Below are 27,906 nucleotides of genomic sequence, written 5' to 3'. Positions count from 1 at the left end.
GATCGGAGATCGAAGCGGAAGAAAGGAAGATCGATTGGTCGCTTCCGCGACCGACGGAGACACACAAGGAAGAAGAGGAACGGGGGAGGAGGGGAGTACCAAACTTTTCCAGACCTCGGAGCCCGCTCGTCTTCTCCATTGTGCCTCGCTTCCACGATCGACTTTGTCTCGAGAGCCCTTCACGTTCCGCCATCCGCACGAGAATTACCTTCCCTCTCGACCTTCTCTTCCACCATGTCCATACTTCTCTTGGCTATTAAAAAAAAACCAAGACCGTGACTTCGATGGTCCCACGCGAGCATAAAATCCGTATCTTCGACTCGCTCTCGCGGTAAAACGTGATCTTCGTTCCTCTCTTCGCTGAAGGCGACATTTTTTTAGTGAAATAGTACCCGCTCGGATATATGAAGTAACTTTTACCTGGATACGCGAAACGGTACCGTTCTAACTGTCTTGTTCCTTCTTCTAAGACAATGTGTGCTCACGGCAACGTTCCTCCAACGAAATTTCGCTTAAGAGGATGTTTTAGGAGGAATGCCGTGAGTAATATAAAACAAGCCTCCGTCGTACTCTCGTGGGTTTAATATTATTTTATGACATCGTCGTAGAAAAAGGGGGAAACTGCGTTTTATAAACCTTTTGGATGCCACGTTCTTTTTACACATCCCTATAGTTGCAGTAACTGTATCGCGGAATTTATGTTTGCTACCCGTGAAAGTTACGACGACGGCTTTGTTCACGCTCTCCTTTCAGTGTTTCCTTTGGAAGATACAGGGTGACTCGCAAAATATCGTTTTAACGTCTAACGGGCGATTCTTTGTGAAAAAATAACACGAAAATATAGAATGAAGTTTCTCTCTGGGAGGCCTCGTTTTTTAGTAAATTAATCTCGAAAACTCGTGGGGCGACTCCGCTACGCGTCTGACCATTCCTTGTTATTTCTATTTGCATTGATGTTTCGTTAACGTAATCGACGGTGGTAATTTCTATTTTCCATACATCACACGGTGTCTTCCAACAAATTAGAATGCGACGCGTGCAACTCACCAGTTTTCAAAATCTATTTTCCCAAAAACGAAAACTAGCATAAAAAATTTAATTCTACATTTTTTCGACGTAAAATTTCGACCGTCGATTTTAAAAACTTTACAATTAGTAACCGAATATCGAATACATGTAGTTTCGCTCGAACCATGCACCGCGAGTCTGGCTCGTTATTTCGGCCGAACGCATTAAATCCAATATAATTTATTTCAATGGTCGAGTGTTCTCTCCCAGGGGCTTAAAATTGTTTGCTATCGATCTCTCCTCAATCAATCTGCTTCATTTCCTCCTACCCTTTTCAACCAGATATTTTCCGCAGATAAATCCGATGGAAGAACGACGAAAGAAAGGATTTTTTGTTGATAAATCCCGCGAGATAAAAGAGTTCCCTCCTTATGCAAGCACTTTGGTATTCGCAAATACCTTTTCACGAAGCAGTAACTCGTACATAATGCTCGACGAATCTTGCAACAATCGATGCCACGGTCGTAAAAACGAAAGGGAAACAGGCAACGCCGATTACGCGGAACGATCAACAACGCGTTCGTTGCTGTTATGCAAATCCATGAAACTCGCCGCAAACGGACACGCTCGTGAACACGGCGGAATGATCGCGCGCGAATCGGTCAGTGGTTTGCTGTGATTTCAATATTTACGGACGATCCGTAAAATCTGGCCCCTGGGGGCTGCATTCCTACAGCGAAAATATTTTTGAGTCGCGAGTTTTCCATCAATTTCGTCCCCATACACTACGGTAACGCGTCAAAATTCACTAGAAACTGATTTTTCGTCGGTGAAACGTGACCATCGAAAATCGTTGCTACTGTAATCTCCGCTTGTATACCACCAATTTTTCCCTCTATGAAAGGCATCACGTTGCTTTCGATTGTTATTCTTTTTCTTCAATTGAATTGCATTGTATTTTCTTAGGAACATTATAAATTTATCGACAATATTTATAAAGACGATAACATTTGCAAAATTTTCAATTTTAATTATTTTTAGTTTATTTTTACAAAATGGTCAAGCATGCTCATTTTCATCGGAAAAACATCGTCGTTCCATTGGTAATACTTTCTTGAAGATACAATAATGAATATAATAGTTTTCAGTAGAAGGTCCAAGTGGATCCAACTGAAGATCTCTGTTAAGAGACTGGAATCAGTGCATTCGGATTGGTGCAACGTTTACGTAACGACTGACTCGATAATTGAATGCAAGATATTCGACTATTCTCAACGATTGCGGAGAAGAAAGAAAGGATCCGCGGCTTTATCTGCATGAAATAGGGATACCCTCGAGAAACAGGATAATAAACGCGAATCCATGCTTCATCTTTGATTCCTTTGTTGCCCAGAACGAGACGTTCAATGAGGGCCAATTTGCCGGATGGTCATTAAGCTACGTGCACCTCCGTCGGTCTAACATTACGAAAACAGTATTACAAAGAACGAGTGGTTGGTTAGCTCAGATTCCAAACAACCTCGAGAGGGACTCGTTTTCAGCGTTTCAGAGACGTTCGAACGAGACTTCAATCACTTTACCGTCCTGGATCCTCGATAAAAATAGAATGTACGTCATATTATCTATAGACTGGGGTAGAACCAAGTGGAACATTGCAATGCAAATATTTTGGTTAGGTTATTACAGGAAAAATAGAATCCTTACGCTAACGCCCCTGACTGCCACTCCACTTTTTCAGGTTTAGGGATGCTCTCGATAACTGATCGAACTATAGCGTGAAAAATAGAAACATTCGATAGTCCATTGGTGATATTAGAGCTATTCAAAAGTTTACAAAAACAGTAAAAATGTGTAAGATCATAGATTTCGTAAGTGGGCAACAAACGAAGATGAAATCGTGTAAATTTATAAAAGTTTCATCTGGATAAACTTTTACTTGTGAGCGGATAACATATTTAGATAACTTCAGGTTTAACGAGACAATTAAACGAAGATTTATTCGAAGTTATTCTAACTATCTAATACAGATGTTCCCCGGAGGAGCGACGACGAGAATAAGATGGCCGACAAAGGGAACCCCGGCAGTCAGGTCGGAACGCAACCGATTAACGACCATCAGACTGTTTAATTGTTCTTGGCTGACGGTCGTTATCCCGCTACGCGTCGCGGAATAATCGTTTCTCGTCGTCGTATGGAAAAATCGAACGGCGCGACCACGTGCAAATTGGAACGGGAACGCTAAATCGCAGTTAATTAGAATTTAGCCAGCCCGTTGTTATTTTCGTCCAGGCCGCGCGCGGTTCACCCAGGTGGCGGCTTTAAGGGGATTTCATAATTAGCAGCGGTCGTACGGGCTCATCCAATAAAGACGAAGCCCCCGCGGTACGGACCCGGCAGACCTGCAAACGTGTCGGGGAGAAGAAGGCTTGGGCACGCGATACGGGGAACGACGACGAAGGCTACTCAACCTCGCATGCACCGGAGAACACTTCCCTTCCTTGGGAAACGGACCACAAAGTGGAGCGGACGTTCTGCAACGCGAAACAACGCGTTGTTTTATCGAAGGAAAGCCGCTTTAAATAACTCTGCACCCTCATCGTGCTTCTACGACCCCGATACACAACGCGTTCATTTTGCACCACCGAGAACATCAGCCCTCTTGCGTCTCTTATCAAACTGATCCTCCCTAGTCTCTCCTTTGCAACAGAATATTTGCAACGGTAGTGCCAATGATAGGTCAAGATACTCGCCAGGGAAAAATAAAGTACACATTTATATGTATAGTCTGCCTAGAAGACGAAGATTGGATTCGGTGCTTCATCTGTCAAGGACTGTGAAATTTCTGCTCAGACAACTATATTTATGACCACTGTGTCTTTGAAATCCGGTATTGGATGCCATTTACTGTTTTTTAACAATAATAATTTTGCCTGATTTGTACTATTATCTTAATTACTTGTATTATTGATACTAGTGCGTCAAAATAAATATATCTTTCTTAAAATAAAATAACAAAAATTATATCATTACAAGAATAAAAAATGATAATTCGTGGCTAATTTTCAATGATTATCGATGGATGTGAGAACGAACAGGAACGAACGATCCCAGCCAGAAGAACCGACGTCCCCTCCCCCAGTGCTCAAACTTAATTATCGTCTCGCAATTAACGGACGGTCGTGCTCGCAAATTAGACAGTTTACGAACTGCTGGAAAGTTCGATCGGCGTCATGCCATAATGCAATTGGTCCAGCGTGCAGGATGGCCTATGCGCGTACGTACGTCGTCGATCGCGTATCCAGCCTGCAAATAGTCGAACTTTTCGAACTACGCCTGACAGATCGGAAATTGGTAAAAGCCCGAGACAGAGTCAGCGAGTTATTGATAAGTTAATTCTGAAGCTGGTGTTCGGCTCACAGGAGAGGCTGTCGTTTCAGAAGGACATTACCGAATTACGTCGCGTCGCGGAGTAGGCATCCGGAGGCCACGAAGGACTCGAAATTACCGTCAATCTCCGAAACAGAGACTCCTGGATAATTGTACATCGTCTATCGAGCATGGAATACAGGTATAGCAACCAGCAATTTTTAAGAATGTTCCGTGTAAATTGTAGAAAATAACTAAAAACGTATCTTCCATACGATACGAACTCGTCGAAAATTGCGACGCTTCTTATTATTCGTATTATTTGTTTCCCAACGCACGAAACGACCATTTACTCTTAAATTATCGCATTAAAAATAATGGGAAACCCTCTTTAGGTGATTTCAGTGACCATATTGACTACTGCTCCCCTGGTCTTTCTAGGGTCAAGGGTTAACATTCTAAATCAAGTTCAACTGTATTATCTAACAACGTACGAGCTCAAAATTGAATTTAAACGTTAAACAATTTGAGTCCTACATTCTATTTAAAATTACAAATTACGGGGGATTCTCGCGGATGAAAAATAAAGGCGCTAAATAGCCGGGGAAAGATCATCAACGGCGCAGACGCGTTCTAATTAACTTGTCCCCGTTTCGATAAATTGCGGATATTAAATATAAAACTGCGCAGCGCACGGGTTTATCGTGACGAAGGAACGACCTCGCGATCGACCAAGCAAATTGCATTATTGGTTGCCTGGTCTCGGCCAACGAACGACACCGCCCAAATGATTTATCGTTCGACGGTATCCAGCTGGACGATTCGGGATCGATGATGATGATGGACGATTCGGGATCGATACGATCGATCATCGACGAATGCTCCTCGAATAAATATGTGTTTCGTCGCCATCGATCTAGACACGCGTCACGGGCTTGTAATGATCAATTACAAGGCACGCCGCGATGATTTAATAACGTTTCAACACGAAGCATTGAACAATACTGCGCTATTTAGCGGTATTCGCGAGATAATAGCGATCTGTCGTTCATTAACGAAGTTATCTGCCCGATATCGAATATCAGAGCAGCTGGTTGTTAATGCGTTTAGCGACAGGATTGGGTAAACATGGCGGACGAAGAATTACTGGCAAAGTAGGATCGACTTTCAAAACCGTAGGGTTCGTTATAAGGTTCGGTCCTTTCGAACTGTTGCGGTTGTTAACCCTTAACCCTTTGCGGTCTGTAATTATTTTCAGAGGCATTTTCATAAATATAGTTAGCGTTTGTCTTAAAAAAATTCGTTACGGGTAAAAATGTTAGCCCCTTCCCTTGAACCGTATAATTAAAAAAAATAAAAAATATAATTACGTCAGTTACTTCCCCGTCTAAATATACTTATTGCTAAATGATCATCCTTTCTACTTATAATAACGGTAAAAACACTTACCCCATATTATGCAGCAAGAATTATTGACACCGTATGAATTGACTTATACGTACCTGCAACAAAATTAAAAAATATGATTAAAATTGAATTCTATATCAAATATTAAATTATTAAGCGAAGCACGTGTTACCAGAAGAAAATAATTCCAACTTTCAAGCGAAGTCTCTGTCGTTTGCGAGCAAAAATTATTATACCTACAATAAAACTCTTTTTTCGTTATGTTTATCAAATTTTACAGTATGAATTTTTCTAAATACCCTAAAGTGGAGTCCGAGTTAACGAAGAATCATTATTTAATACAATCGTCAAAGGGATTTTCGCATAGAACGATCGAAAGCGTTCAGTTACCGCAAACACATGAACTTTTCAATTTGTTCCCGAAGCATTCTCGATGCAATTTAACTTTCTGTCTTGTTATTTCATGGCCGGTGGTGCCACGGGCGCAAACATTGCGGGCGTATTTCACCGGAAACCAATGGGAAGCCATCGTATACGCTCATTTCGCCGTGAGATGCGTTAATCTTCCTGCTTTTCGTCCTCCCACGGCCATTTGGTAACAGCCAGATAGGATATTTCGTGCACGTAGTCAATTTAGCAGACTAGATGAGCCGGCTTCCCAGATGATGGATTCCTCGACAGGACGACATCCCGACCGGCTTCGTGGAAGTGCAGATAAGCGAAGAGACAGTACAATGGTTACGTACACTTGGACGAGGACCACAGAAGATTTGCGACAGCCATTACCATTGTCCAGAGGGGGCAAACTGAATGGAAACAACTCGAGTGCGGAGAAACTTATCCGCCGTTTTTTTTTGTGCCGATTACAAATGATTTCTAAACGAGTGTATGAAACTATTATTGCTCCTTAACCCTCGATTAGTTGCGTGGGTGTGCCATCCATTCCCAGATAAAAGGTGTATCTAATAATTAGAGTTGCAACATTACAAAATCAAAATGAAATGATTAAGATCGTGTGATAATCAATATATCGTACGTATACTTCAATTTATTTCTGAAGTCTCGAAAAATTTAACTTTCATAAGAGATGCTTGCTTATCATAACGTTTATCGAAAAACAAGAGATATTTAAAGTGACCAAGTTAGGCGGGGCATTCAGTGTATAATATAGTCGTATTATTCGACGAAGCGAACATAATAGATCTTTCCAGAGGTAGAGTGATGTTCCGGAAAGTTTGATGAAAATCTAGCAGCACCGAGGGGGTCAACAATGGCCGTCAACGTGTATTATGCTGGACTTAAAGCGTGTATAGATTGTTATGCTCTTACTCGTACTTGTCGACGGAATAATATAGTCATGGCCAGTGGAAACTTTAAACTTCCTAGCCATGCAACGGTGGTAAATAGAATGCATCCAATTTGCAGCTTCAAATTGGAAACAAGTTTTTCGACAAAACGATGTGGCTCGAAATCGAGGGCAGAAACGTATCAAAAGATTTGAAAGAAATGTTTCGCTACCACAATAATATTCATTCAAATTACATTGTTATATTAGAAATATTAGTGTTGTAAATAAGATTATACAGTTAAATGTAAAATGGAATTTAAATGGATTTCTCTGCTTTGACCTTTTGAAAACTTATTTCGAATGCTGCTGAAGATGCAAAATATTTCATGTTTATCGATTACGAGAGCACTAACAGGTACTTATCGCGATAGTATATTCCAGGAAAATCCTATTTTCCATGGGAAATTCAGTCCAAGCTCGTCGATAACTCCTCGACGGAAAATCTTCTACAACTTCAAGAAAACATCGAACTTTGCACTCCAAACGCTCGTCGCAGAATAACGAGTTAACTGTTTGACTTTTAGAATCTTACATGATTTGAGTTCGGATCGGCGGGAGCCAGGTCGGCTATTATCTTTAATACAATTATTTTGACAGAGTAAAGCTAAATATATCTAGAATTTATGGGTATAATATAATTTTAATGTTAATTAGTGTTGTATTTTGGATCTGTTAAAGATTCTGATGGACCTAACAAAGTTTGATATACAGGGTGTTCGGCCACCCTTGGAAAAAATTTTAATAGGAGATTCTAGAGGCCAAAATAAGACGAAAATTAAGAATGCCAATTGGTCCAGAAGTTACGATTTTTTAAACATACGCATGAAATTTCAGGAGAATCATTCATTCATTGCATTCTGCTATCGAAAATAATTCTTCCAGAAGAGTTTGAAACTTTTTAACTTAATTTTTTAATAACTTTTTAACGAAGCCTCAATCAAGAAATTGATATTCTTGATTTTCGTCTTATTTTGGCCGCTAGAATCTCCCATTAAAATTATTCCCCAGGGGTGATCGAACACCCTTTATGTTAACTACTGAATTATTAACTAAATAAATTTTACCCATGTCAGAATTCATCATGAATTTCATTTGTATAATAAAACCCATTGCTTTAAAAATGGATCTCTGTACTGGCTCAATAAAGAAGATTTAATGTTTCATAATTCTCCAAACGTAGAGGGACTAATTTCCACGAAACGTTTAACAACTTGGTCATACCGTCGTTGTGCAGTGAATCAGTTTCAATTGACATAAATGTGTCAATATCAGACCTCAACGTTTCTCCATCGCGTTTTTTATCTTTCAAACTGAAATCACTGCTTCCAATCTATTCAAACTATTTTAGAAAAGAGCCTTTACTCATTCTTCGTCGATACATATCGCAAGCTTCTTTCTTCCTTCGAAAATCAACTACTACTGAACGACCAATTTTTTTCTAATTTTCAATAGATTATTTTGTCGAGCTATTCCACGATATCAGGGGTTGAATCAAAACAGATATTCACCGTTCAGAGGATTTGTTTACACTCTTCGAGTGTTTAAAATCGTCATGAATTTATTGGCGAGCCAATAGTTATTAACAAATCAGTCGTTGCGTCTCAAAGGTCGTAGGTTCGATGCATAATTCATACCTGCTCGATACATGCAATCATCGAGGTATTTGCCAAACGTGGAACTCCTTCCCCTTGATTTGCATGTTCACCCCCTGTCTCCGTTTAACCGCGGAGAACAAAAGATGCTTGGTCCGTGCACAATCGAATAAAACGAGCAAAGGAACGTGGAAGGGCAGCTCCGTATCCCCGCGACGAGGAAAGCATTAATATTCATTTAACGAAACCGCCTATATGCTTGAAATCACCCTCGACCTATTTCCTATATCGTTCTCACGCGTGAAAACTCATACACGCGGAGAGAGAGAAAACTGGGTTATTCGCGCGACATTACCTCGGCGATGCGAGTCCTCTTTATTAAATATGCAACGACAATTCTCTTTCATTGCGGCTGAATTTCGAAAATACACCTCGTGAGCGCAAGAAACGACCAGGGAACTATTCAAACAATTTCGTGACGTTATCTCGTACCATTGTAGACTTTAATTCCTCGACGATCGAGCCATATATCGTTTCGTCTATTTTTGTTTTTTTACAAAATTCTATTTTGATACTTGAAACTTGCAGTATAGTCACTTTGCTTGTCATCCAATCTCAAACGTAAACATAAACCCCTTGAAATTTTGCTTTTTGTTAAGTCCCTGTTATTTGACGCGCAAGTTTCCCTATGTTTCCCCAAAATGGTTGGACATTAACACCCAATATTCCAGAATTCCCTTTTACTCATCGCCTCCTCCATTTTGCATCAGATCTCATTCGAAGATAGCGCTATCGGAGCCTCGATCGCAAACTTCCCTCTTAAGAACGGAACAGTTCTCTTCGATCCAATTCCGGCCAGGGTCGTTCAATCCTGCGATTTAAACCAATTTCACTCTATAAAACAACGAAGCGTGAATGCCGGGCGAGTGGCTGCTCGTAAGACTCTTATCCGTCAGGAACACCGACGGTCAGAGAGGGCGGTGTTCAACTATGAAAGTCGGAAGGTCTTGGGACGATGACAACGCTGCCTCGCAATACAACCAAGTTGGCCATTGTCGGGAGACAAAAGGTTCCACGTAAGTCATAACTCTCCTAGCGCTGGTCCTCGACCAACTTCCAGCCGGGACGCAGTCGTTCTGTCTCTCGTTTTCTGTCCTCCTCTTCGCGGCTAGCATCATTTTTATTCGAGCCTCGTTTCTGCGTCCGCGGAATCGCAAACCGGGAACTTCGAACAGGATTTACAGCATTCAATATCCACGTTTTCTCGTTAACTTAGCAGTTTATACGAAACCTGGTTGCACAACCCGAGTCAAACCCTTTCAAACGCAAAGTGTTTTTAACGAAACGTTCATGCATAATGATCGAATGTGAAACGAAATATCCGAAGACACCAATTTCGATTAAGAAATTCTCATCGTTTTGGGTCGATGTAAAGTGGATAAAGTTTGTTCGAAACTAGCAAACTAGCAATAGATTTGTAAACCACGAAGTTACTTCGAATGATGTAAACAGAAGACACGAACGACGAAACACAGATACAGAAAGCAGTTCGAAAGACCGACCCGATACGTCCGATAATTCGTGCACAGATTACGACCATCGGGTAAGCAGAGATAAACGATCGATCGATCTCCAATCAACGAGTCGGTTAATCGGGGAGCCCGGTGATTTCTCGGACCGTCCACTAATTTTACATAATTTTCAAGGCGAACCGAATGGGCGTATTGTTCACATTCGATGCACAATTTGAGAAGTGGTCTTGGCCGCGGGCCTAATTACCTCGTCGATCCGAGAAACACGCATCGTCCCAATGCATCGTGAAGTACGGATTGTTTTTGTACGGTGTAATTATAGACCAAGCGACCGGCCGAAACTGCCGCCACCGACGGAATCCTCGATCGATCCACTGCACCGACGAATACTAGACGTTAAACACACTCGTGTACAGCATGAATAACGATGCCGGCCATTTTTGTGGAATATCTGCAGATCTCGCAATTACTGTCGTCGTTGCACCGCCTCTCTGCCATCTAACCAGAGACACGGAAACAGCGATCGTTCGACAGGTGACTGAACCTTTACGTTGTTCGAGCACCTATAGATAGAGACTCAAAGTTTCGTCGCTAGTTCAATATCTGCACGATAAATGATACGATTGCGAAGTGATCGTAAGTGTCACCAAACGACAGTCATGTGAATATGATAAAACATATTTGTTTCTGTTGATTTTTCAAAGATACTAAATAAAATACAGATAAGTTTTATTTGGTGAAACCTTTCTTACAAAGATAAATTATTCCAACGTGTCGTTGAACGTTGCACCAATTCCGCTAATGGCTATTGAAAAATCAATTTCCAAAATCATCTTCCATTCTACATTTCGACCGAAGTGCGTAATTACCTGATCCATTACGCTTCCGATTCATCGTTTTTCGCGTATCGCCGTGTAAAATTTTCAAAGCGGAGCTCAACCCACTACTCGTAACTTCGAAGTTCCCGTCTTGCGTGCCCCAGGGACCACGAGGAAAATTATCTTACACATCGATTCTCGCAACCCGAACTTTTCGACGATAGAAAGCACTTCATCCATTAGAACAAATGGTTTCCAGGTCATCGTCGATATTTCTCGATTATGGAACATGAAACTCAAGACCGAAAGAGGGAACAGAATTTTGCAACTCGATTATACGTCACCCTTTGATGCATTACGCGGCAGAGACCAATAACGACCGAATGGATCTTAGCCCACTTTTCCACTTAAACGATAAAAAAATTGCACTTCATCGAGTTGCATGCACGTTAAATTGCTAGGCGCAGTAAAGTGCAAACAATTCTCGGAATATTATAAATTACAGCTAACGATTCGCAGACGTTTCAACGCGAATAAAAAGCACGGCAATTGCATTCATTACAGTATGATGTTTCGTGAGTTACACGTTTACGGATTGACCGACAGCAACATTTGAATATTTGCGCGCATAAATTAGGGAGCACTGGCAATGGCGATCGAAACCTCGTCCAAGAGTGAATTACTGGCAGAAATTTCACAGATCATTCGAAATGAAGCAACCTTGACAGATTATACGCTGTGAATTAATTTAGTCAGGAAAACTACTCGCCTTCCATCTTTTCTAACGCCGCGGTAGAAATAAATAGTCGCGATGTTACGAAGTTCACGAATATACACGTCTACCCAAATGACGCTGCTGCGAGGATGAACGATCGTGACGATCAATCATCATTTTACAATTCTAAAATAATTTTTAAAACACTTAAAGTATTATTTAATCAAGGTATGACGGTACAAAGATTATTTAGATTATATGTTCGTTTTTTAAAAATTTCATCATCGTAGGTGCTCGAACCGTGTGCGTATCTATTTTACGCACGTCGAGCCTAGGATCGCCCACGATATTTTTGCATCCAATCCATATGCAGGATGCATTCTTTCGTGACAAAGTGAGTTAAAATTGATTCCTCGAGCAGAAGAAACGCCGATTCTTAGAAAGGCTTTCTCATTCTGATTAACAAGTGACACGGAACGAAACGGGACTCCAGGTGATCCGATCTCGATAAGATTTCTATTCTATTCGCGCGAAGACGGAGCATTCCAGAAATTTATCGATACAAAAACCTACTGCATGAATTTCTTCTCCATTGTACTGTCTTTTTCACACTCTATACATCTATTTCATTCGCGTCTACGTTGTATCAGTTCTTCAAAGACATTTTAACGTAAAGTTAAGTTTGTTAACTGACCAATTTTGCTACAATAGTTCTGAAACACCCTGTACGCGAACCGCAGCGTTTTCTTTTTTTACTCGCGGCCCTCTGAGGGACAAACGGACCGAGGGACCGACAGAGATAGCGGAATTACGCCCCCAGTACTAACGACGCCTCTTCAGACAAACGCGTGGCTCTGTCCCTCTCTATCGCTTATTCAGACTCCCTCCCCACCGGTCGCTTTCACCCTCTTTCTAGTAAATACTCGCATACCTGCGAGCATGTAACTGGAACAAAAGTTTTGACGCACACCGTCAACTGCCGCGTCCGAGATAACGCGAAAGCTGGAAGCAGGAAGAAAGAAGGGGCGGGAGTGAGCTTTCTTTACAGACAAAGCGAGAGCAAAGCGGACCGAGGTTCGAGGGGTAGTTCCTCGCTCGCCCAGCCAAGATGGTAATTGCAACTTGATGCAGAAGCACGCATGCAGTTTTCGCGAGAGCTGGCTAACGAAACCGGCCGTACTATTCACGAACCATTCTACGAACATTTTCACGAAGATTGCGAAACGCGACACTTTGAGACGCGAGACGAAAAAATGTAGGAGTTGCCAGACCAATTAAGATGACTATTGGATATAACCAACCATCTATTAGCTGTTATTAAATCTTGAAATGACTGTTGGATGACCAGGCTTCAAAACTACTGTCTGGGTCAAAGTTAATTAAAGGCGACCAGAGACATTCGGGACATTCTCAACTAAACTGGGCACTTGTGTCAATAAACGTTTGTGAATACAATGTAAGGAGCAGAACGTTAATCTATGCTGCAATAAACTCTGTTTTCTTAGTAAACACAAGGTGCTTGGCAGGTGTCAAGCTCCTTAATTTCATTGAGAAATTCCGAGACAACTGAGAATGCGAGAGCGTCATGAGAGATTATTAATTATAAAATACTTAGACGCTTCCTCGAGACTTAAATTTGAAATTCCTTTAAGCCTTTAAATAAATTAATTTAAAAATCAAGCTTTGCGAAAAATCGCAAGAGCTTTGTAAGGGATTAAATCTCTAAATATTCCTAAAGCTATAGATCTCTACATATTAAATATCAGAAAATGCAGGTAATATTTTCCACTAAAAAGCCATGCAATTTGTATATAGCAATTCTACGAGCAACACATAATTTAGAAGCTATTCGAGTTAAGTACGTTTCCATTTAAATTGAAAACATTCTACATGCATATGTGGACGCAGAGAAAAATACTCCAAATTTTTTCACCTCTGATTCTTTTCCAGACGCGTTACCTGCCTTTAATATTTCAAAACACACCGACTCCTTTCCCACTTCTGCGATTGTTAATGCAATATGCATCGCAGGGGTACAGAGAAAGCGAAACAACGAAAGCGTATCAAACATGTTGCGTTCCAAAACGTAACATTACGAGCGACCAAATTTATGTAAAATACATCGTGCAAGCGTGAAACACAAATATAGGGCAGTAGTGAATTCATATTGTAACCAAACTTTAGTCAAAACAGTGGAAAATGATAGTACGTGTACGGGGAACAAACAACTTGTTTAATAAAACATGCCATATCGAATTAACATTTTATTGCTTGTTTCCAAAGGTTTTAAACGAAAATTTTTAGCATTCGATAGGGAATAAATTATCACTGTAAAATCTTCAATAATTTGTTTAAAGGTAGGGAAAACAAACGTGTTATAATTATAGGAAAAATTCTATTTTCATGCAATTCTCTATCTATGTCTACTACTTAGCAAAGTATTTTTGAATAAAATTATTGAATGGGTTAATTAAATTTTGAACACCACTTTGAGAAAGGAACTTTGATTAAAGACGAAAACAGTTCGGAGAGGTTCGTGGAGCGAACGAGAGGAATTGGTGCAGGTGCAAGTAGTCAGAGTCAACCGAATGCAACGTAGCCCGAAAGTGGAAGGCAATAAATGTCCCTATAGCTCCGGGTTCGACTTACGGGAGCGTACTTTCAGGATCCCCAGAACCCTAACCATCGTTCCACCTTCGTCTCCAAGTTCGAAGGTTTCTTCCTTTCCCACGGGTCACCTGCAATATTAACGCAATGCCCTCGAGGAAGTCAGACAGCGGAGGGAAAGGAACAGAATTCTCTTCCCCAAAGCTATTCCATGGCTCTGCCATTTTAATATTCTAACCCTAAAATCGAATAAGGTGCCATCGAGGAACGCCAGAAATATTTTACTTCGCTCTTTCCCCGGCGTCCTGGAAAAACGATACTCTCGAACGTGACGAGAGCTACGCGGAACGAACAGAAAGTGGAGGCTCGTCGACGCGTAGGAATAATGAGGAAAATCGAGAATAGATTGCTTACAAATCGCCTCCGAGACGATATGATGCCCGGGATACTATCGGTTAATACTTTTTTCCTCAATCTCAATCTCGAAGAATATTGGAAACGGAGGAAAGCATCGTACGGTAATTCCCTTTTTCGAGTGACAATTTTCATATCGGTTTCGAGCGATGGAATCATCCCCCCTTCCCCACTATTTACGTTTATATTACGAAATGACGACTTTTATTCAGTAATGAAAATTAAAATTTGTCTTCTCGTTTCAATTTTCGATTAATGTGAAGTTAAAATATCAAAACAAAACTGATATTTCTGAAACTATTATCACGGTGTTCCCCTCAACTAAAACGGGTAATTCGTTCGTATATATTAAAAGCATAAGACCCCGTAATGAAACATTTATTTTCCATAAAACTTGATACGCACTAGCTACAAACGTTCCCGTTTGCGCGAGGTACAAAGCAAACTGCAGTAATTTTCTGCAACCACATCATCCTAGAGAAAGAAAATTCATTGTGTATGGAAGCAATGGCAAGTATCTTCATTAAAGCTTCGCTGCTGAGCAATAACACAATCTGTCAGAAGCACTCCTTTTATGGAATCCTTGGGTTAGTTACTCATTCTCATTACCCGTTTCGTTGAAGATCTTAAATGCGACTTCGTCTTTTTGGTACCGGCGACAAATCGCTCGATGAAACCGAGTTCTCAGAACAGACTGAGAAAATAACGAAGAGGAAGCAAAGGATTTAGGCTTGCCCGTTGTCTGACACGCAGTATTGTCTCGGAAGTAGGTTGGAATTCACGCAATCCGATTTAAATTCTGTTTGCTTAAATTTTGGCGGGAATCTCAAAGCCACGTACGAAAGATTACGTCCAATAGAAAACATTTCCTTTATTTCGTTTTGCTTAATATATGATAAAAATTTAAAGTTTCAAGCAAAATTGTATAATTCCACAAATTGCACAATTGCTCGATCTTTGATTTTTTCGTCGTCATTCTATAATTCGAAAATCTAAGAAAAAATTCCTTGAAGCGATTACGCGACGCGTAGGCTAATTCGTTGGAATGCAACGAGCTAATAATAAACAAACAACCAAATATCCGAATTTTATTCGAGGAATATTTGAGGAGCACACCAAGTGCTCGGGCGGTTCAAATGCTAAACAAATAATTCGACGAGAAGACCAATCTCTGACAAGTTTCAACTCTATCGGCGAACAGCCGGCTATCTTGATCTTTGACATTAGTGTGCGAACGCACACGAGTATTTACCGCCCTCTAACGCGCGTCTATTTTCACCGACTGCAAGTTATTAGCGGACCCACTCTCTAAGTCGACGATGCTCTGTCGCGCTTGTTGTCTAGATGTAATAATAGTTCCCCTAACGATAATATTTGCCGGAACAAACAAGTATACGCCGAGCGCGCATTCCCGTGCGTCTTTAACTTGGGAACGTTAGTTACTTTGAGAGAATCTACCAGCCACGTTACCGTCGAAATATTATAACTCGCGAGTACAGTGTCGTGGAAATTTACACAAAATTCTGCGCGAAACTCGACAATTTCTTTTTCCTAAAATTAAAGAAAGGAATCATGAATTTTCATAGTACATGCAAATAGTCTGCGTACTATAGCCCCTACTTGTAAAATGATTTGCATTACTATATGGCAGAGAGGCGGAGGTGAGCACTATGATCGCGTGTAGTCTGTCACGATTTACCCGCTGCACTCTCGATAATTTAATATCGTAAGTTCCAGCTGTGCGTTGTTATATAATATCTTCAATGAAAATGAAGTTTAAACAAATAAATTTCAGTGGTTATTCTGGAATTATTTGGTGTTTATTAAAACTGTGTCATTTTTATTCCCTTCGTTGAAGCGATAATTTTTGAAACAATGTCTCCGACATCGTTAATAGAATGATCCAAACAACGATGTTAAACTTAGACCTTGGTCGTAAGACTGAGATACGACTTCATAAATGAAAATGCAAATTTCAAAGCAATGTAACGAGACTCCTAAAACTCTCATTTTTCACCCATTCTATGGTGAAACACGAATGAGTGTTGTTTACCAACTGGGCGGTTCAAACGCATAACTTTGTCGTTCATAGTACCCAAGTTAACGCTCGCGCATGAGTTTACAGGGTTTATAAATACCTAGCTTAGCGCAGTTGCTTAAAACAGTCATTCTCAACTGTATACCCTCCCTCAGAGCCAGGCTATATTTCTTGGAAGCCACGATTAAAACAAGTAAAAACTGAGAACCACAAAATCCTTTCAATGATGTTTTTGTCCACTTAGATTATTTAATGTGAATTCAGTTGATTATTTTAAAACTATATTTTTATATGTTTCACCTCCACCCCCAAGCGAGCTTTCTGGATCGAGCGAAAAAGATTGAGCGACACTGGCTCAGAACATCGCTAGTCTGTGAGATTATCGACGCATTAGAAATCCGATTTGCGTGCAATCACCTTCGAAGTTAAAGATTGCGATGCTATAATTTCCGCAGTTACGGTCACCGAATGAGAAAAAGCGATCGTTAGGGGTTGGCCAGAGCACAGAAGATTTGGATCCCCTCAGCACTTACTTTTAGTTAGATTAGCTTTCGCTCGGGTGACTCTTGGGTCTTCCTCTTTTTCTGTCTATGTGTGTCACGTGGATGGAAGTCCTCGATAAACTATCCGGGAGACTAAATTTTTACCCTCTTCTGCTCGGTTACACACGTTTTTAAGGACGACCGCAGGAGTCGGTCTGTGATAAGAACATTTCTGGATTTCAGGTTTTTCCAAAGATTGCTGGTTAAAATTAATAAGAACTATTTACACTCGTATTAATTATACAGGGTGTTCGGCCACCCCTGGGAAAAATTTTAATGGGAGATTCTAGAGGCCAAAATAAGACAAAAATCAAGAATACCAATTTGTTGATGGAGGCTTCGTTAAAAAGTTATTAACAATTAAATTCAAAAATTTCAAATCGTTTCGGAAAAATTATTTTCGGTTGCGGGGGTCAATTACAATCATTTTTTATGAATACACATATCCCTGAAATCCTACTCTTCTTCGAGAAAAAAATTCGGGTAGGTGGTGAAATTTCTCAGGGAAAAAAAAAATTTTTCTAATCGTTCTAAAAAAATTATTTTTGACTGCAGGGACCAATTATAATAATTTTTGGTCAATAGACATACCCTCGAAATCCTACTCAGTTTCGAGAAAAAAATTCCTTACCGAAAATATAATTTCTGGCCAGAAATGTCTGCCCGAATTTTCATGCGAATCTTTAAAACGTCATAACTTCTGAACGGATTGGACGATTTTAATGTTTAAAAAAGCAAACTACGCGTATTTTGCTGGAGAATATGTACAAATCGCAAAAATATTCGAAAAGTTGGTCCTTGACCCCGCAAAATGAGAAAAACCCCATAAAAATGGTCAAATTTTCAAACAGCCATAACTCCTAAAATTGTGCATATATTTCAATGAAACTTTTTTCTGAAGTAGAGCTTATGGGTACCTACAAAAAAGTATTACACAACTTTTCTGTAGGGTGTCAAGCAAAATTACTAAAAATGAAAAACGAATTTTTAAGAAAAATCGACAGGGGGTAGGTGCCTAAATTTTTCGGCGAAATTGAAAAGTTTCAAATCGTTCTGGAAAAATTATTTTCGGTTGCAGGGGTCAATTATAATTATTTTTGGTGAATAGACATACCCCTGAAATCCTACCCACTTTTGAGAAAAAAATTCAGTATTGGCGAAATTTTAAACGTTAATAACTTCTTAACGAAGCCACTATCAACAAATTGGTATTCTTGATTTTCGTCTTATTTTGGCCTCTATAATCTCCCATTAAGATATTTTCCAGGGGTGGCCGAACACCCGGTATAACTCTGGTTAGAACAGAAAAAGTAGGAATAGGAAGAGTCTACATAATAAAATGTCTGACCAAATACGAGTTATAATTCTCTCGAGATTTCCACTTTAAAAAAAATGCAATTGCATTTCTCGGTGCATCTGCGCATTTATGAGGAAAAGCGACTTCATAGAAAAGTAGATATTACGATGCCGTTCAACGTTTCCTTCTACAGTTATTTACTATCTCTTATCAAATTCGAGATAATACAATCTGTCCAGGTGCGTCGAGAAATCTTGCAACAATAAATAAAAATCAACGAAAAACGTTTCGACGTCGCTGCGTTTTCCTCGTTGCATAAAATTACGGTCCACGGAGTTTTTTAAGAGTCTCCGATATATTTCATTTCCTAGTGAAAGGAAGAAAGTTGCGCAGATGTCGACGCGGCGGCAAAGAAAAAAAAAACAAAAAGAGTTCAACGGTTGCAAGTTTTGTAATTACAAGTGTTGCTGGAAAAAACGAAAAATCAAACCCGCGAGAAAACAACGGGAGTCACGTTTAAATGTTACGTGCCATCCTCGGGAAAAATCGCCTCGTTACGTTTATCCCCGTTGGTCTTCGTGCGAACAAACGGCTATCAGGCTTCCTTCAATACGTTCGTTGTTATCGGAACTTTCGTGGCCTCTTAAAGAAACGAGAAATCCACCCGTACTTGCGAGTTGTGTTTTCGAATCGGAAACCAATTACGAAATGATATGGGCTGAAACATTTGTAATTAATGCACGTCTACGCCATTGTAAAAATAATGTTAGTTATTGCAACGATACGAATAAAATTCAAATATCTCGATATTCGGTAATTGTGTATAATAATTTGCAGAAATAGCTCCAACTAATTTTATCCTAGATGTTATACTAGAATATACAATACAAATATGAACTGATTTCGTATTGCAAAACTCGATTTTAAAAGTTCATGGGGCACGCGTGCAATAGAGCACGACTAGAACATCGGCGCAAGTAGAAGTAGTAAGTAATAGACAGACGCGCCATTTCGATCGCATACGTGTCAGACAAATTTTCAAATTCAGTTATCTTGAAAGTGAAGCATCGAGTATTATCGTTATCTTGTCTTCGTGAATTGGTGGGTGCAATTTTGTCTTTCGAAAGTGAAAATTTATTGAAATCTGAAATTATACCGCTCTTGGATATCGGTGTCGATAATATAGGAGATACTCTATAGTAACTCAATTATGATACACAATTACTGCATATATGTTGAATCAGAGATATCCCGTAACCAAAATACAATGGAGTCAATTACAACGGGATACGTAGTTATGCGATAGTAATGGCACAAATGGGACGAATATCCAGCAATTCGAATATCTTGAGTTCGAATCACTATTATTTACCTTGATTTCACAGATATGTGTACAAAATTAATATTGAAATGGACAACGAGAAGTACTCTGATCTAAATGAACGGATTGAAAATGATTGCTGAACAAATTTTTTCCTAGGACATTACTAGAAACGAGTTGAAGTTTTTGATCGTGTCTTTAACTAGTTGGACGAAGGTATTGATCGCATAAAGCAACAAATTCCTGGGATTCGGACGTCATCCTTGTATAACAACAAGGACCCAGCAGGGAATCTGTTATTTTAATAATAGGAACAAGGAATCTGCTCGAGACTAAAGCATTCAAAGGATATGATACTCGAGTAAAAACAGCGACCCAACAGGTAATGTCACCCTCACATTACAACGTCCATTCACTGAATTTTGCAAAGCTTCAAAAACGGCATATATTTTCCTCGATTCTCGGCCAACCGACGGCAACAATAATACGGAATTTACAATGAATGTATAAAATATTAAGCAACTGGAACATTGAAAGTATAAAATAACCAATAGAAATCTTTACTTAATTATTAACAAATTATTCTAGCAAAATATTAGGCAATGTAGTCAAACTATTTCATACTACTTTTTTTGTATACACATGAGAAAATTCAATGACGTATGATTTGACCTTGAAGTAACCTTGAACCGAAATATTCACCTCAATAAATCAACGACAAAGCATATCTGGTTAAAGTTTAACAAAACAACCCAAGAGTTCTAATTTTCTATCGAGTAACAGGTATGTTGGAGGGCTGGAATTTTAGCAATTAAACAAAATAGAAATAGATAAATATTTTGGTCTATACAATCGTTTATCCATGCTTCCAAAATCTCCAATTAGCACGTATAATAGAATTGTCACACAACATAAATACGTTCACGTATAATTCACATACAAATACACGTTCGCTTATAATTCACGCATAAATTCACGCCGGCGTATACCGGAAGTAGCGTTCGCCATAAGCATGCGCAGGCCCATTATTTTATCTTTACACGTTAGCGTACACGTGTACTTCGTTGCACGAAAAATCACGCCCGATGCGACGGGGACACGTGAACGGTCATGTTTATAGATGCCGTGTATCGAATTCGAAATACCTAACCTCACATTCGCCGCGTCGAAACGCAGCAGCGTCGCTTTCGTGTCCACGCGGCGTCGATTCGCGCATAAATCCCATACGATGATATTCCAGTGGACGGATTCACTCGTGCAACACGCGCGAAACTGTCAACAGAGTCGACAACAAAACGAACTAAAGAGCGAAACCGCATTAAGGATTCGTTGCACCGTAGTCACGTGATCGCGTTCGAAATCAATGGCACCTGATCCGTGCGTTGTATATTCCGTAAACGTCAACGTGTCGCGCAAGTTCGATAGAACGACGTAAAAAAAAAAATAAAAAAAAAAATAAATGAATATCGAAGCGGTCGCGATTAATTAAGACGAAAAAAAAAAACAAGGAGACTTGCCAGTGAAGATTAATCCAGCGTGTCAAAAGCTCGAACGTCGATGACCACCACTACGACGAGGACGACGACGACGACAGTGACGGCGACGACGAAACACTGGTTGATCGACTTTTGACTCGACAACGTGGCAATCGAATAAGTTAGCCAGGTTGTGGTGTCGGTGGATGGGTCGATTGGGTTAGGTCGGTCGGTCGGTCGGTGATAAAAGAGAAGAGAAAGTGAGAGAAAGAGAAAGAGAGAAAGAACAGGTATAGGTTCTGGACCTGGATGATGGTACGTGTTGTAGCAGGGCCGGGGGCTGACGCGACACTGTCCGCGGGCGCGTATACGCGCGCGCTTCCTGCGCATCCTGGTACGCGCATCGGCCTCGTCATGTGCGCCGAACGATAGAACCAATCCCGGAAGCGGAATAAGGGACGAGAGGGAAACTCGAACGACGCACGGCGAGGGTAGTTTCGCCAGGCGCGGGATTTGAAATACGATAGGATAACTTTCATGTGCGCGATGAAAAAAACGGGGTGTTCCGAAACAATGCAACTCGATACGCGTCTCGTTCGCTGCCAGCGTGCATATCTCTCGATTTCGTATTTCGCGAACGGGTAAACGCGATATTTGCGTGGAACCACGATTACGACGAACCGATGAAATTAAGCGGCTGCATAGCAGACTCGATCACGTTTCATTTGAAATAAAATAAGGGATGAAACTCGAATGAAATCAAATGTTCGTAAATTATAATTATAATTTATGTTACGAATAATTTATCGAATTTATCAATAAGAATACAATAGAGATGAATTTAAAATTCACGTATTGTGTATTTCCGGTTTCGGACAAACGTGAAACTTTTTACTTCCACTCTAGCAGCCAACAAAGATTTCTCTGTTTCTTTACGCCAGAATGCCCCGCTGGAATAATCCGTCAAGGCTACTTTATGCCGCGTAAAAATGCAAAGTAAAGCATCTCTGGAGAACTAGAATATTTCTCTCATAACTCTGGAAACTGCACGGGCTTTTGTGTTTCTTGTGTGCCCTTTCGTTGATCCTCGTACGTCCTACTCTTCTAACCTCCGAATTTGATTGCACTTTGAAGTTGCAATATGCAATCGTCGATAAAAAAAATGGAATCCATATTAAAAACTTCAAGTTTCTCGTCGAGCGCAAATCCAGTTACAATACCCTTTAATAAATCATAACAATAGGAGACTCGTGTTATTGGAAAGTTTGTAAGAACACTGGAAAAACGTTGTACTTGTCCCGTCTATTGCCATTTCCCAGATATTTTGTTTCATAGAAATAGAGTATAAGATTGACGCGTGTACACAGTATCCGAACGTTGTTTTCCTTTATAGAGGAGTTTTATCTTGCCGCGGAGACTCGAACAGTGTTTACCGAAACGAATCTCGTGGATCCAGCAAAGCGTGCGACTTCACCTGTTGCAACCTTCTCTGTTGATCTTAATCGAGAGTCCACTGACCGAAGTTCAGAGGTACCATAATCTCTTCTTTCTGGCTCACGGGGTTGTTCTATCGGCTGACATTAATGCAGCGACGCAGATTTTCTGGTTACCCCTTTCCAGATAATTCCGTATCTTATCTTTGCATCCGTGGATGCTGCGATTCAAACTCTTGACAGCAAAAAAACAGAAACTCGTCCCCATTACGAATATCTTCCCAGAAATGGAAGCTGAATTACAGCGAGCAGGCATTCACGAAGATGGGTTTCCTTTAGAAATCTAAATAAGGTTCGCAAGACTTCGTGCAATTTGGGGATTGCACGAAACGCGAACGAATTTGTAGATAAGAGTGAGCGTGGTTTTTTTTTTATTACTCTAGTATTATTGTTGCGTTATTAGCCCTGGTATTATAAAGCAAACCACTCTAATGATTAACTTTAAAATGTTGCATTTTAATAGACTTCACATTATTTGTCAACTAATCTTTCCATGTGCAACAAATTCCAGAATTCCAAATATTAACTGGAGTGTCATCGAGGGTTGTGATCGCTCTCGTTTTTCAGGGCACAGAAAATGGGGCGTTTAAATGGAACGATATCCTCGAAGGGGTAACGAAGAAAAAGGTGAAGCGACTCGAAGAAAGTAAGTGCGCCTGATCGTCAGCTGGCGCGAAAATAAGACACGAAATCGAGGGAGGACCGTGCTACGATAGCTGTTCTCTGGCAACAGGTGAGAGAACCAACAACGGGAAAGGCACTTAACTTTTTGCTGGGTCGACTTTCGGTGGACCTGAATATCGATGCTCGATTCGTACGTAATATCGTTTCGAGGCCGCGAAAAGTTTTTCGCTGGTCCTGTCCTCACTGATCCGAGGTCTTTGCCAGCAACTTTCTCCGCCCGACACGTACCCCGAGAAGAAGAATGCGAATCGCGATGTCGTAAATTAAATTTTATATCCGTGGACGGAATAGTTGCGGTCGTATCGTTAATTATACTCTAGACCAGCGGTTCCCAAACCGACGACCTCGAACAATTCGGAAGAGGGACAGAGGAGCTCTCAAGCTTCCAGAAAAAGAATACAATTGTTACCTCTTTAAACGTTTAAGGCATAAAAAAAAATTCACACTTCTGTAATATAATACGTATTGGATAGTAACTATTATCGAAATTACTTACTCGTGAAGGGGATCTTGCGTTTGGCAGCTCTCGGGTTAAATATCAATTATAAGAATCTCTTACCTGGCAACAGACAAAATTAAGTGTTAAAATATAGCCTTACGAAAGAGTAACGAAAACAGATTTTATAAATTCATAACTTATTATATTTACATGATTGTAAGTGATATAGTTTCACCAAAAAGAGTATGAGACTCCTTAGTAGTTTAACTAAGGATTTCATCTCCTTGTGATTACGATTGTTCAAATAAGTTTGGAAAGTTCTATGATAGCCTAGTGATCTATTTAAAGACCTATACATCTCTAATTGTCATATTAAGTATCTCATCTAGACATTTGAGCTCGTAGTAGTTCAACTAAGAATCTGTGACTACTTAATTGTCCAAATGGAGGACCAAGATTTTCCAAGAATCCATCTAGATTAGGCACGTCATCTTAGTAGTCCAACTATGTAGCACCACAGAGGTCCAATTAGAGTCCTATCATAACTTGGTTGCCCAACTAGAGATACTATGCACTTCAAGTTATCCAAATTGGATCATATACTTTGCTAACAATCCATCTAGTGTTGCATGATCTCTTAGTGGGCCAACTAGGGATTCTATCCCCAGAAGTTCAACTAAATATCCATAACCTCCTAGTTGCCCTATTAGGAGTTTACTATCTTCTACCGATGCAACCCTTTAGGTTTCCCTAGACAAGCCCTAGGAGTTCAGAAACACTTCAGATTCGAAGATACAAAAATTGAAGAGTCACGCGCGAAGATGAAGTTTGAGAAACACTGCTCTAGGTATAGTACTAAGGAAACGATTAAGGACTGATAATTGACAAGTTATTAGAATTCCATGCAGTAAATAATTGTTGATGTCGACGGTGGATGCTAAACCACTGATTACGTGCAGAGTTCGTACGAGACTTTCATATATAAGGTGATTCGTTAAGAACTGTAGAGCAAGAGCAAATATTTTAGATACGCTCCTGCGTATAATAAAGAACAACGAAATTTATAATCACGCGTAGGTATTATAAATTTTTTGTACCATTTAATAGATTTACTTGTTGACTATGCAAGCTAGGGAATGGTGATTTCCCTGTTCGTATATAAATCGCGATCTCCCAGAACAGCTCGACGCGTTGTAAATTTGAATAAAACGTGACAAGGATTAGTAAATTTATTCGGGAATTTATTTGGCAAACAATAACTTCTCGCTTTATTCTTTACAACCTTCCGTTGATGTATTCCTCGCTTTTCACAATCTGATTCCAGTCGTATTTTTCTGTAATATTTCGTCCCATGGTTTGAAATTCACCTTTACCGGCAAGGAAATAAATAATTTAGCATACCGTCCTCTGTGTGCAAATAGTCTATGATGAAATCGATATTCCAGAATTATTCAACGCTGGATGGATAGAAATCGTCGCGAACAGTTTCATTTTGGATATCGAATAACGATTGGGTAAACTATTCGTAAATATCGGAAATTTTATTTTATTACCGATGGGTACATTTAACTATAATTTCCAAGTGAAGTTTTCTCTATTTAAAGACCATTTACTCGAAGTTAATAATAGTTTATTGTGCAAGATGTAGGAATGCGTGAGATCGAAAATTCCAGGAATTTCATTCTCTTGATGGCTGCTGTTGTACTTCGCGTGCTTCAAAAACAATTATGATAGCATTTTAATCAAGTCATTTTCGAAATAGTATTTCCATAGTCGATCAAAACAAAACTTAAATTTTACTGAAACAGTATAATTTTTATTTCAACTATTTTTTTATACCTTCTGTCGCTTACGAATTACAAGCACGAACCAATTACAGTTAAATTCTTGGGTAGGTCCAATGAATATTCGTGCAAAATTTAAAAAGATCTTATTTATAGACTTCTTGCTTATACATTACTTCGCAACAGATCCCTGCAGGACCCTATAAACTCCCTAGAGACTCTTGAAAGTTTCACGACGTCTTCCTTACATTGCGACAAACGAAGTCACTAAAAAGGGATAAACAAGATGGTTACCAACACATATGCACCCGCACAGGACACGTTCTAACCTACTTCAAACTTACTGGAAACGTGCTACGAATCCTCCTGTCGCACAGAGAGTGGAGAGGGTCTAATCCTCACGATCGAAGGCAGAGACCTCGACAATGGCGCACGAAAATCTGCAAAAGGAATTGTTCGACCTAGAAGTGCGTATTGCTGCTAAGACGGCCTAACCACGTCACGGCTTAGTATGCATGTACTCGTACACGGAGGCTGTAGGACATCACGCAGCACGTGACGTACGTGCACACGTGTACTCAGACGTTCGGGAGGGGGAGGAGGTTGGCGTTCGTACACGTGTATTCGCAGCGAGGCGCTCGACGTTAAAGAGCCTCTTGTAATATCGGAGGAAGCAAGCGGATAGAGAGCGACCGGCCAGGACCTAGAGGATACGGAGAGTGTAATGTAAACTAATTAGCAGGGAGTCTACGGCAATTAAGGCCGCTGGAGTGCTTCGCACTGACGCTCCGCCAACAGGGCAGACACCAACAGCATTGTCGACGCTGCCAGCACACCACGGGGTATATTCGAGACACGAAGACGGAAAACCGTCACCGGTTAGACGTGGTCCTCGATCACTCTTTCCGATCGAGACACGAAGGCACGAGGAACACCATCATTCATATATTTGAAATACACTTTGAAGGGTTTTATTTTTCGAGGAAAAAGTAACGCAGTGAATCCCCGAATTATCTCTTGAAGCTTCTAAAATATTAATAAAATAAATGTAACCTTTACCTATATCTTCTCGATCGATTCGTCAGACGACTAGTCAGAAAAGAGACATATGCTTTCTCGAGATAAATAACATAATAAATTTTCAAAAAACAATTTTTCTGTGTCTCTTGTAAAAGACCCCCGCAACAGTCCTTTCATCGCTTTCCACATAACGATAGCTCCCTCCAGTCGCAAGGACAATTTTAGCTGACATGAAAGTACACAGTCAATAGCATTCCCCAATCACTCGTAATTACAATGGTAGCAAACACTCCGTGCCATCAGCAAGTCTAAACGCCCCCCAAAGCGTCGTTCCTCTCTTTCGCTTGGCTCTGTCTGCGCTCTGATCTCAATCTCGGTTCATAGCCCCAAATCGACCTGTCGCGTACCTTCAGAAACACCCTTCGTGCACGCCCCTCGCAACGAAAGGGTTGGAACCGACTTAACCCGTTGCTTTTCGACCCTATGTTCGCCCCCTCGCGCGTCGTCATTCTCCTTGGGACCACGTGCCGTCGTTCGTCCATAAACATCCAAGGTCGATTATAGCAAGCGCCCGTCGCCAACGTATGATCAATGACTGGTCCTGTGCGTACCTTATATCGCCACGGGAAGAGAAATCCCGGGGGATTGGTCCCGTAGATCGTGTTATCAACGTAACAAAGCTACTCGACCTGGGAGCAATTGGACTAACGACACGGGTCACGGCTCTGGGCCAGCCAATGGTACGGGGGGGGGATACGATAATAGGAAAACACTAAATCGGGAAATTACGTTCGTCGTGCGACGTCTGCCACACCTGCCTGATCGATTCTGGAACGCAATTATACTGAATAGGGTGTACGCGAACGCCGTCTGAAAATCGCCAACGCGACGACCTGTCCAGATACACGCACCAATTTCCAGGCCCCTTTACGGATCTCCGATCGATTCGATTCCGTGATGCATTTAATCTCCGGAATTTCGTGTTAATGCTATCGAGTCCTCCATA

The 27,906-nt window shown here is 40.5% G+C and overlaps 1 protein-coding gene across 9 annotated transcripts in view; it reads right to left on the bottom strand.

The window, feature by feature from the left end:
• The window catches only part of Mub (poly(rC)-binding protein mub), a 183,227-nt gene that overhangs the window by 120,476 nt on the left and 34,845 nt on the right, over positions 1-27,906 (bottom strand). For 4 of the 9 annotated variants that reach the window (XM_076774530.1, XM_076774535.1, XM_076774540.1 and 1 more), the window contains exons 2-3: positions 24,154-24,216; positions 5,824-5,876 (exon numbers count right to left, since the gene is read on the bottom strand). Coding sequence is in view for 1 of the 9 variants with exons in the window: in XM_076774535.1 (XP_076630650.1) it covers positions 5,824-5,828 (5 nt within the window). In the remaining 8 variants the exon portion in view is untranslated. Of the gene's footprint in view, positions 1-5,823; positions 5,877-14,435; positions 14,525-21,522; positions 21,821-24,153; positions 24,217-27,906 lie in introns of those variants that run through there. The other 5 variants (XM_076774531.1, XM_076774533.1, XM_076774534.1 and 2 more) reach the window with 2 other exon arrangements.

The sequence above is a fragment of the Colletes latitarsis genome, chromosome 10 (assembly GCF_051014445.1).
Source record: "Colletes latitarsis isolate SP2378_abdomen chromosome 10, iyColLati1, whole genome shotgun sequence".
In the NCBI taxonomy this organism is placed as follows: domain Eukaryota; kingdom Metazoa; phylum Arthropoda; class Insecta; order Hymenoptera; family Colletidae; genus Colletes; species Colletes latitarsis.
This window is presented reverse-complemented; position numbering and strand designations above follow the sequence as displayed.